A 12527-nucleotide genomic window follows, 5' to 3' on the forward strand; every position below is an offset into this window, starting at 1 on the left:
GCGAAGACCAGCACCTCCGGCGCGAAAACCAGTTGCAAGGCTTGCCAAAGCAGCTTCGTGTGCTCGCGGTGGGAGATGTCGACGTCGTCGATGGTCGTCATGTGCACTTTCCTCTTTCCTGTCGCTGACAGTGGCTGTTCACAAGTAGATTTCGCCGCCAAGTCGGCTCGATCGTGTTCAGGTCCAGCATCTGCTTCGAACTGTTGGCTAGGCACGCTATCCTGGACCATTCTCTTGGAATTGTTGATGTTGAGTTTTTCAGGCTTTCCTAATACGTCGGACGGGTCCAGCAGTACGGAGCTTCCCTTACGAGAAACGCCCATGACAGCGTGCTTTGGATCGAGCCACGTGCCTTGCTGGAACCCAGAGCACCCGGGAAAAACGCTTTTTCGATGATTCTGACAGCAGTTTTCGTGATCTGCCGACCGTCGACGACAAACTTGTGCGCCACGTACATTTTGACTTCCACGACTGCCTAATGATCATGAGCCCACCGATTGCAGGCGACCGCGCGCTTAGAAGACACGCGTTTTGGAAGAGGGACCCGAAAATCTCCACCACGCCCAGCGTGACGTCTATGCTGACGTCTTCGAAACACCGGGAAACTTTCCAAATGAAACGCTTGAATACGGAACGCAGCACGGGGAACGCGATGGTGATGATTGCCTGCATGTGCGCGGGGGCATCGCGAAGACCAGAATCACTCCTTCAGAAACGAACAGTGTCGATGCTTGTGCGCAGAAGAGAGAGGGGGATACTGGACGATCTCATCTTGGTAGTCAAGCCACTTCCTGCCGATCACTACTCGGTGAAAGAAGAGCAGGTTGATCGCGTTCGTGGGGATGCCTAAAATGCTACGAAACGGAATGGGGAATGTCCAGATTGCGCCTAAGATGAACATTGCCAGCTCGTTGAAACCTGCCGTGATAAATGCAATGAGAACGCATTGCTTGTGAGAATATGCGGAGTTGGGCAGCATGAGTGAGGATCGGATAAAAAACATAATGCCCAAAGTCATGGCGGTGTACGCTAGCCAGGACAGCACGAAGAGTTTCAACAGGGATTCCCTCTCAAGCCGTGCTGAGGGTTCTGTAGCGGAATCGCTGCAAGCAGGATCATGATCAGCAGTCCGGGCAGCGGCGTTGGAGCGATGACGGCAATCACTCGGGCTGGACTCGCAATTTGCTGGTATTCTTCGAACGCGAGCATTTTTTCGATGGAATACCGTCCCAGATACATGTGCTTGGTCATCCAGTCGTGGTATTGACGTAGTAGTCGTCTTGCTCCCCGCTGCGTAGTAGTCTTGCGAATGGACGGGTGTCGCACTTGACCCCCCGCCGTTGATGCAGTGCTGCTTGTCCTCCGACCTGGTGCCACGTCTGGATTCTGAATCGTTGCATCAGCGGTTAGCTTTGGTTTCTCCTCCGGTTCGATCGCTTGGGATGTTGTCTCTCCTGGAATGTGCGTTTCCATTGTGGTCGTTGCTGTGTGTCGCAACAACAGAACCTGCGCGGCTGGGCTGGACCTTGGTTGAGAGAAGTTCGGTGTCTTTGTTTAATGATGCTGGTGAATAGATCAGTTACCACAGATACGCGGACAAAGCCTTATCAACTAAAAATTTTAAAGTTGGATGGCTGCTTCTTGGCTTCTTACACGCGCAACAAAAACTTAGAATCTTCTTGTTAAATAATGATTTCCCAGTAAAAAAACTGCATCCTTCCAAGAACATTATTTTTATTCTTCCAACTAAAAACTTTAAGCGTATATCCTTTATTGATCACATTGCTGTTCCTTCCAACACTTTTTGCCAGTCGAAACGAAGAGATAGGTCCATGCCTGCACGTTAAGGATTGAAGCCATTAGTCGTGTTAGTATTGATTAGTGAGGCTTCGCAGTCGACTACAGTGAACGTACCGTGGTGCACGGTGTTGAGGATGAATATGAGAGAAAGACTGCCAATTATCTTGCCTTGGACGCCCATCCAGTATTTTTCCAGTACGAACGCAAGTTGATAAAAGGTTGAAAACCCGTACTTGGCCCGAGCAAGAATGAAAAGGAAGAGTAACGTAAAGCCCTCAAAGACTGTGTAGACTGCAGAATTCGTCAAAGACACCCATAAACTGCTGCCTGACAGTCCAATGAATGACAAATTGTACTTTGCGTATGGCGTGTGGTAAAGCGAGAGCGTGTAGACGCCGTAGATAATAGCGCACACGAACTCCGAATACTCAGCAAAAACCAACACTTCCAACGCAAAACCGGCTGAAGCGTTTGTGACAGCAACTTGGCGTGTTCTCGGTGGGAGATTTCAATATTGTCGATCGAGGGTTTTGGTGTCGACGCTGGTACCGCAGTCGGAGTGACTGAATAGAAGCAAAACTAAGCGTGTCCGCTGCCGGAGACAGACACGCTATCTTGGATGACGCCCTGCGATAGTTTCTTGGCCCTACACCTTTAGAGAATCTAACCCACGCGTTAGATGAGTACATCATCACAGACTGGCCTCTCAACGTTTTCTCCACCGCTTCACTCCTTCCAAATTTCTCTAAAGTCCGTAGACTTGGACTGCACTCTGCGCGACCACTTTCGATTATTTTCACAGCAGTTTGTGTAGCCTGGTGTCCGTCGACTATGAACTTGTGACGAAGGTACATCCGCGTTCCCAATACTGTTGGGCGAAATCCACGATAATAATGAGCGCAGCGACTACAGGCAATCTCGTGTTCTGAATGCACACGTTCTGGAACAGTGATCCAAAGAGCTCTACCACACGCAATGTCACGTCTGTGCTGATATCTTCAAGGCAGAAGGCGAATCCCCAAATGACACGCTTGATCACGGACCGAACGATTGGAAACAGGACAGTGATCATAGCTTGTGCCCAATACGGGACGTTTTGAAAAATGATTGCAATGCTCTGGAAGATGATCAGAGTCGACGACTGCGCACAAAGAAGCGGTAGATAGCTGAGAATTTGCTGTTTGTAGTGATTTAGCCTTCGCCCCAAAACTATTTTGTGAAGAATAACAAAAAACACCATGAACGACGGAATCCCCAGTATACCTCGGAAAAGCGTAGGGAATCTCCAGTATACCGCTACAGCAAGCATAACGAGCTCGTTCAGGCATGCTGTACTCACCGAGATAAACGTTGCTTGCCCGTGTGAGTAAAACGAATGCGGGAGTCTCAGTGAGCAGCGGATAAAGAGTAGCAAGCTGGAAGCCATGACGCTGTACGACAATGCTGACTGAATGAAGAAGGTAGTGTTCCGTGTTGTCCCAAGCAGTGCGTTGTTGAGAGGGATGGCTGCCAGCAGCCGCATTGTGAGAAGACCGGGGAGTGGAGTAAGCACAATTACGGCAAAAACACGCTTGACTGAGGTCAACTAAAGGTATTTCTCGAAGGACTGCAATTTTTCTGTGGAGTAGCGCCCCAAGTATTGATGGATACTCTTCCAGTCGTAGTAACAACGAAGCAAGCATGCTCCCCGCTCCATAACTCTCGTTTTACGTTTGTTGGTGCTCGTGGCGGTACCAACTCGGATGATTTTGCGGGCGCCATTTTGTGAAGAGAGAGATAGCGATGGTGCTCGACGGCCCGTACCCCGTTTCCGGTCGCCTGGTCGCGAAGTCTCGTTAGAAAATTGTAATGACTCGGGTAGAGGGCTACTTCTAAGTAGAAGGTGATGATCTTATCTTTAAAGCACAAGAGTAGTCTATATCTATTCCAATAGTGGGCATCACGAAGAAGATGACTGCCACTTAAAATATGCGGCCAACACCGTTCACCAGACTGCCGAACTGCACTACGTAGTTAACGTTGTACTCTTCATTTTTTGTTCTCTAATAGCTCTGGATAAACTACATAGTAGGAAATATTGGTCGAGTTTTCTATTAACCCCTAATTATGCATTTTGTAAGTACTGACATGGTTTTATATTTTTTCTCAGTTTTTTCCTTAGCCCTAGGGTCCGACGTAGATGCAGTGTGAATCAGATGCGGTTGGACTTCGTAACGATTTAGACTTTCTTAGATGCACATTTGTCAAGAGCATTTTGGCGGAATATCCAACATCATGAATCCGTACACAGATAATTCCACGTCATCTCTCTCTATCACTAAGGAATGGTCTGCTCTGGAGTATCCAACTCTGCTTGGTATACACTCCACTAAGGTTTCAGCACATAATTGAGCTCGTTCAAACTTCGAATCGTGGAGTTTACCTGATCATTTAGCACCTACTCTTTAGTGCTACCATTCAGAATTTTCTCCCAGTCGAAGGTCAGAGATAGATCCATACCTAAAGGGTTTCGAGGAGCGAGGTCGTAAGAGAGTTGATGAGATCGCCAAAGAAAAAGAAATGAAAAAGTGTACCTTGGTGAACAGTGCTTAGAATGAAGATAAGGGACAGGCTGCCTACCACCTTTCCTTGAACAGACATCCAGTATTTTTCCAGCACAAATGCCAACTGATGGAATGTAGAGAGACCATACTTGGATCGGACGAGCACGAAGAACAGAACCATGGAGACACCCTCAAAGAGAGCATAGCCGAATGAATTGGCGATCGAAGCGCGAAACTGATTCTGAGAGAGACCGATGAAGAATAAGTTGTACTGGGCGTAAGGGAGATGATACAATGCTGCTGTGTACAACCCATAGAGCACAGAGCATGCAAACTCGGCGTATTCAGCAAATACCAGGACTTCCGAGGCAAACACGAGCTGGAGTGCTTGGAACAGTAGTTTGGCATGGTGTCGATGGGGGATCTGAACGTCATCGATGATAGTTGACAGCTTCGGTGCAATTGCTTCTATCAAAACAGTAGTGCGGGCTACTGGCTGGCCGACTATAGATTTCGAATCAGCAGCATCCGATCCGAAGTCATCGAGATTAATAGCTTCAGCGTTGACACTTCTATTGAATGTGGCAGCAACCTTTGAAATGCTCTTAGCATGAGATTGGCGTATCGACACTCGTTTTGGCTTCCGAATCAAATCTAGTTGCGTAGTCCTGACAGACTTGCCTGTATGGGTCACACCCACGACACTACTATCCGGGCGCTGCTTTGACAGCAGTCTGGGCTTTTTTGCATTAACCACACCAAAGTGAAGTGCCCCTTCAAGAATTTTGACAGCGGTTTGAGTAGTTTGACGTCCATCCACAACAAAATTGTGCTCTAGATACAGACGTGTCTCAATAATGGCTTGGAAGAAATCCATGGCGATGATAAGGGCGCTAACGCCAAATGACCGACAATTTTGCAGGCAGACATTCTGGAAGAGCGAACCAAAAATCTCAACTACGCATACTCCGACATCTGTACTAATATCATCCAGACAACCCGAAAGCCTCCATATCACGCGCTTCAGTATAACTCGCAGAAGAGAAATACCAACGATGATAATGGCTTGCCCCCAGACAGGTGAGTGCGCGAACAGAACAGCGACACCTTGAAAAATGACTAGAATTGAGATCTGGGCGAAGAGGAGCTGTGTGTATTTCCACCTATCTATCCGAAGATCTCGTAGTCTGAGTCGTAGCAAAACTCCATGCAATATCACCAGTAAGATCAAGAAGGGTGGAATACCGACGACACCGCGAAATGGAATGGGGAACTCCCAGATCAAAGCGACACCCAGCATCAACGTTTCGTTTAATGCCGCTGCAACAACGGATACTACTGCACTTTGTCCGTGAGAATATACCGTGAGTGGCAGACCCAGCGAACACCGGATGAAAAGCAGCAAGCTGAAGGTCATCGCGACGTGGATTAGAAAAGACTGCACGAAGAAGGTAGCATTTTCTCTCACTCCTAGCACTGGGCTCTTCAGTGGGATCGCAGCTACCATCAGAATAACCAACAAACCAGGGAGTGGGGTTAGTAAGATGACGGCAAAGACTCGCGTGTAGCTGGCTACCCGCTGATATTCCTCGAAAGCGAGCATCTTCTCGATGGAATATCGCCCTAAATTCATGTGCTCAGACTTCCATTCGTTGAAATGTCGTACAATCCTTCTTCTCGTCCGCACAATAGAACTTTTCCGAATTGATTGGCGACGCAATGGGGTCGTGGAGGTAGACTGATCTCGGCCTGTCATCATTGTCGAACGATCGGCACTAGAGGCTCTTGAAATTCCGTGTGGGTGCTTGGAGATTTTAGGCGGTTGAACCGAGTTCGGTTGTTGGTAGTTCTGCTCCATGTCAGCCAGTGGCCTATGGTCCTGCTTGTTTCGATCATTGATTTCACGTGTCATTGAGAAGATGATGAATCGAGCTACTTCATCCACAACTAACTCAGACGAAAAACTGTGGTTGCCCATGCAGGGAGAATGGCTAAACATGCGAATTTATCGAGCTTGAAATACTACTGCAAAAATAGATTTTAACCCACGTCCCAGCAGAGGCGCTCAGATAAAATAAATCGATTTGGTTGAATTTCGCGATAGAAACGAAATGTCAGTTCCGTAGGTCGATTTCCTGATCTGTATCTCATGCACAGCTCGCAATAACGCGCTGACAACGTGCTCATCTCAGTTTGTATCCGATACAATCGATAATTCCGATCACGCACGTCGCGGTGTCAGAATTTGCTTCAAGCGCTCTACTTTCTCCGCATCTCATTCTGCAAACTCGCCTCCAGCTCTCAGACGGATCATTCAATGTGTTACCTCCAGATGCGTCCCAATTTTACCGTACTGCAGGTTATAGTCAGTCTACAGGCAACATAGGCAACGACACTGTAGGTTACCGAAACGGCGAGAGCGAACAGAAGACCATCGACACTAAATTCATGCCGCTGCCAATAATGCGGCATGTTGTGGACGACTTGTCCAAGCAAATAGCTATAAAACAAGCACCCCAAGCGCGATATGTCATTTTGCAGATGTGGTATACTGTATTCATTAAGTATCGTGCGTGCTGTAACGATCTATAAACATCCGCAGAAGACTTCCATTCCGTTGCCAGTTCGAAGTCCAAGCTCAAAATGCTGATTTTTTCCCCCAAGAGTTTTGCAAACCAACTTCTGGAACACGTCAACAGGTGAATTTCTTATCAAAACTGGAATTAGGACTTCGGGTGTCCTCGGAACAACGTTAGATTTGTATTTAGGCTTCTCACACAACTCACTAAACCCCAATACGACGTAGATGATTACTTGCAATCAGTGATGGTTTGACTCGTTGGGAGCTTCGGAGAGACGTAAAATTCCCGGTCGGCGCATCCAGCGCTTAGCTGCACTGCAACCCCCACGGCTGGTTAAAGCACGCGATGTCTGATACTTGACTTTTGCCCGTCAACTCGAGACGGCGGTGCTCGTGGACGACCTCCTCAAGTCTGCGGGCGCGGTATTGGTAGCACCGGGCGCAGCAGGGTCCGAAGCACACCATCTCCTTGTCCCCCGACGTCTCGTTGAGAGCTTTAAGGACTTGGTCCTCCTCCTCAAGTTTGCGCAGGCCGTGGCAGGTGGAGTGGCCGTCGAGGCAGACGGCGCTCTCTGCGAGGTCCTGCGATGGCGCCAGGAAGAGCGTCGCCGGGGTCGTGTCTTGGGCGGCAGCGAAGACATCGGAGTTGGCGATGGCAAGGACGAGAACTGCGAGGAACGAAGCCTTTTGCATGGTGGAGTGAGGAGAGGACTTGAGTATCTCAAAGCGAATTGGAAAGTGAGCACGCGAGTGTGACGAGTCGGCCGGTACGACCCCCATATTGCTGTCCTCATCCACTTGTTGTCGTCGGCTACACTTGGTCTTAGACAAAAAAAATTGGGAAGGTATGTACCATTGTCGCCACCAGGTTCTCCGGGATGATCAGTCGATACCTACCTCCTATGACCTTAGCGTGAGAAAAGTACCGCGATAGTTTCAAGTAGTGTTGAGGCGCTGACGCCTTTGTTCGCCTCGGTTGGATGGGTATCCTGGACAGAAGAGCAGAACCATAAGACAAACGCCAACATTTTCAGTACCGTATCGATTTATTCGCATTCTCCGGAAGTCTCGTCGCCCGTTTACTTTTTTCTCCGACTATCTCGATCCCGGAGGTCGGAGCAGGTTTGATTCGGCATATCAGTCGAACCTCCAGTCGATTCGCGATCGGGGCTTATCGACCCCTCTAGTACTACTGAAATGTGTGTTAACCTCTTTTACATCTACTTCGAAATAGTAGATTGTCGTTTAGAAAGAAAAAAGAAATGCCGACGCCGTGACAACATTGCTAAATTGCCTTATCGACTGCAAGCTTGTCGTTAGTAAGCATAGCAGCTTTACAGATCTCTGGCTTCGATGATCTTTGCTTCGCTTACCTTTTGGCGTGTCATGGATAGTGTTAAAAACCTACTTATTGTGGTTGGAACGTTACAGCTGTCGCACTTGTAGCATTTGTGGTGTACTGGACTGGCGACGTTGGTCGATTCCAACGTGGAAAAATTGAGTTTAGCACGATAAATCTAGGACGCAGTTTTGGCACGGTGAATGTTGAGCCGTGGTATCCATACGAAGAAGCTAAGGGAAGCCGTGGTATGAAATGCAAGGTGGCTCAGTGTCTTCGCTTTATCATGACTTCCCAGGCTTCATAGCCGTAGATGACATACCAGCCACCTTCTACATGTAGAATATGCGAAGAAATCCATAAGACCAGGAAAAAAAGTTTATCTGTTCTGCTCTTCCATCCACTTATCCTGGGTATTCACCCAACGAAGGGAACCAGAATCACGAAAATGGATATGCTGGAAACATTTGCGGTGCTTATCTCACACTGAGGTCATTGAAGGTACCGTCGGATCGTCTATAGTAAGGAGGTGGCAGCGACGAGGAGGTGAAGACAAAGTGTGAATCGTGCCAGTACTCGCACCTCTCACACGCTCACATTCAAAACCACTTCCAACTGCACAAGTCCGCACCATGCAGAAGACGCTGCTACTCGTCGCTTTTGCCATTTCCACCACCATCTCCGCTATCCTTGTTGCTGGCCAAGGTCAGACTGGTGGCCAAAGCACACAGGAGGAGGACCAAGTTCTCCAGCCTCGCAACGAGACGTTGGGAGACCAGGAGGTTCGCTGCTTCGGGCCCTGCTGGCAAGCAGCCGCCACCGCGAAATGACGGGCGAGGGTCCAGTCCAGATCATTGCGAGCTTCAATGAGCCCAGTAAAACTAACATTCGGCACTAAGATTACATTGAAAGCCTATGCTATATGATAATTGCGAATACTAAAACTTCAAGCACAATATTAGCCCGGAAAATCACAGTTCTCATTTTGCATATTCTACAGCAGTCTGAGGTTTCCCGCTGAATTATTGAATCGGTGGATGTCGCTCGGGGCCGTGAACACTTACGGATAGCTTACGCTCAAGTACGAAATAAATAGCATTGAACTCTGTAATGTTTGTCGTAGAAATAGTTTTACATACTGACGTGAAAAGTATCTGCTACCAAACGTGGCTTGTGAAAGACGGCTTGTGGTGGATGGTGAACAAGCGAGTGGTGGCTCATTTCAATTCCTAGCCACGGACGAAACCTTCGACTGAGTCAATAGGGTCGCTATGCTGCTACAATACACCTCGTTAACCCCAGACGCTGCATAATGCAGCAAAACCTTTCTGCTTACACTGAATATATGCAGTTTAACCCAATTTTTACTTGAAAACGGTATGCCTGACCTTTCCCCTGACCCTAGGGTTTACAAATTTCTTGATAAACGCATATTTGGTTTCTGCATCAGACTTTTTATTTTCAAGTGGGCAAGGACCAGCGCTTTTTAATTTTTTAAACTTTAATTATGACAGATTGCCCACAAACTGCTGTGTTACATTTCAGCGGATCTGACGAATGAGTGGTTCACAGATCGACGCCACCCCCGCCTTTTCAAAACCTCCCTCATTCGAGAATTTCCGTAGCCAGAGCTCAAGTTGTCGGAGCCAGTAATGGTAAAGGCAATCGGAAAGGTTGATCGCGACTACGAGTTAGAGGCCACGATCCCTCGTTCCAGTCAGTGTTGCGTGAGCCGAAGGGCAAGGGATGTACACGCAAGCCGTCGTCGCGACGCAGTCGCGACGACGGCTACTTCTATATCCGGCCTGGCGGGAGCTCAAGCGAGACAGAGGGCAATCATTTCTTTCGGTGTGAGGAGACGATTCTGGATACTACGTGAACGATATGTTTCCAATTGTATATTTCTAGCGTGCTTCGCCTAGTGATTTCGAATCGCTACGTGAATCACTGACTCGGAATGATTCTCGTACCCCTGCATCAAGTCTCTCTCAATGTGCTACACCCCGTGGTGCTCATGGTGATGCGCGGCTTGCTGATGCAGTTGAAATCGTGCGTCGGAACTAATGCTAGTCCGGTGGTGACTACGCCGCTGAGACCTCTAAGCGCAGCGCCTCTTTTAGCTACGTCGCCTCGTGTAAAGATTTGGAAGTGTCTGTTGCTGGCGATGTGCCATCCGATGCCACAACGATTCCCAACATCTAGTTGGTCGAGTCTGCGAACGAACTCAGTGATCATGAAATTGGTAAGCTGTCTTGTAGCCTGTATGTTATGCTGACGCTGGGGCTGCATTGTATGATGAATGTTATGCTGCATATTACGATGAATGTTATGCTGCATGCTAACTTTATTATTATTCTATTGGAGATTATGGCGATGAGGACAAATTTGAAGCCGCCACACTCCGTGAGGAGATACTGGCTGACAGCAGTGACGCGTTGGATGTTGTGGGTGATGGAGAGACCGCGCCTCAGTATGGTTAGATGAAATCTAGTAATGAAGCCGAAATGGATGATGTGGAGGCTGGCGAGTATGGATTGGACGAAGAGACCGATGATGTTTGAGTTCCTGATGACGTTGTCGACTGAGCAAGACATTGCAGCAGAGATCCACTTTGTGGAGTATTTTCTGTCTCGATTTGACGGGGAGGACGAAGTGCTAGTGGGCAATCTGAAAAACAACATCTTGCGAGACATGGCTTCGACGGGAAGGGAAGCTGTTATCGAGACCGACACCGATCTCATAACGTCTTATGGACCTGTTAATAATACCGGAAGCCACCCTGGGCTTTGTCAAAATTACTCGGAGCCTACCGCGGAAGTGCTACGAAGGGGCAACTCGCCAGTGGCGTTATTCTTCTACTTCATGCCGGTAATGCTGTGGCAGCACATTGCAGCTTGTTCTAACGAGTATCATTGCGAGTTGCCCCCCCTTCGAGTGAACGAAGCTTACAGCCGTTATAGAGCCAAGCGACTCCTCAACGTTCAATCGCCAAGGAAGCCACGGCGCGACATACAAACGAAATGGGAGGCATGAAATCCATCATGCCGCACGAGCTGGGTCAGTTCATAGGCTTGCTGATTGCAGGAGCGATTGAGCTAAAACGCGAGAAACTGTCTAACGATTGCAAGGTCACCGACGAAGGCGCTATCTCCTGTGCGTGCATCGAGGCGGTTCAGGTGCATCATCAGTTCACGAAGATCCCTTGAAACCTCTATATCAAGCCAAACATATCTCGTGAAACCTCCATACCGTCAAAATTCCAACGGGTCTGACCAGCGTCCAACCCGAACCGGTACTTTGTGTACCAAAACACTGGTACACAGTGGGTTGCGACGGCTGGTGGGGCGACAAAGAAATCCCCCTTCAGACGACAACGGCGGCGAAGACGGCAGACGTGACGGGCAACGACCCCGTGGCGGCGATAGCAAGGCAGCAGCGACGAGGGTGGAGGCCACGGAGGCTGCGCGACAGCGACTTGTCGTCCGCGGCCACATGGCGTCGCCAAGTGTCCTGGCCGGTGAAGCCCGACGTCTACTGTATCGGTAGTGCTTCCGTGTTAGCGGCACTCGCTCGGAGGAGAAGGGCATTTGCGGGATACTGGCGCTCGTCATGGTGATGCCTACCATGCCGTGCCTACCGTGATGCAGCTGCTGGTCTTCAAGCCCGCAACGAGCGTTGATGTCCGACGAGGCAATTGCGAGGAGGTGCTGGCGACGCGTCGGGCAAGAGAAGATGGCTATAGCATGTAGCGCCACGGCTTCGCTCGATACGATGAAGACGCAAAGATTTTGCTGAAGATGGCGCAGGTTGCACCGATCCTAGCGTGGTCGCGAGATGCTGGTAAGTATTATGCTCAATTAACTGGTGAATTTCCTTTTCTGACTTCATGGTTGTGGCAGTGTTATTTGTAATATAGTAGCTATCAAGTGCAAGTCGATATACGAAGAGCTTCATTGCAGACGGTGATGTTGTGGTATACTTTATGCTGGTGTCCCTTGATGAGCGCAGCGTGTTATGCTATAAGGGTGCTTTAACTGTGTCTGTGGCAGTATGTTATGTTGTGTACTGTAGTTTCAGGTTAACCTCGCGCGGGCTTCAGTCGAATGAATGCTGGTAGAGCTGCAGGTGGCGTAGGATCGACTACATCGCCACACTCAGCACGCTCGTGGAGCTGTGCGATATGACTGTCCAGCTTTCCAAGTTTCTGCATCTGCCGGAGCGCCTTCAGTACTGTGCCTGCTGCGACCGCTGAAAGGCCGTGTGC

The 12527-nt window shown here is 48.9% G+C and overlaps 1 protein-coding gene across 1 annotated transcript; it reads right to left on the reverse strand.

The window, feature by feature from the left end:
• Positions 1-7230: 7230 nt before the first annotated feature.
• On the reverse strand, positions 7231-7617 carry IUM83_15223 (uncharacterized protein; the record flags this gene model as incomplete). Its single annotated transcript, XM_067940025.1, has 1 exon — positions 7231-7617. The coding sequence occupies one exon, from the start codon at positions 7615-7617 to the stop codon at positions 7231-7233; it is 387 nt and encodes a 128-aa protein (XP_067794475.1).
• Between the last annotated feature and the right edge of the window lie 4910 nt (positions 7618-12527).

Source organism: Phytophthora cinnamomi (genome assembly GCF_018691715.1).
Source record: "Phytophthora cinnamomi strain GKB4 chromosome Unknown Contig24, whole genome shotgun sequence".
Taxonomy (NCBI): Eukaryota; Oomycota; class Peronosporomycetes; order Peronosporales; family Peronosporaceae; genus Phytophthora; species Phytophthora cinnamomi.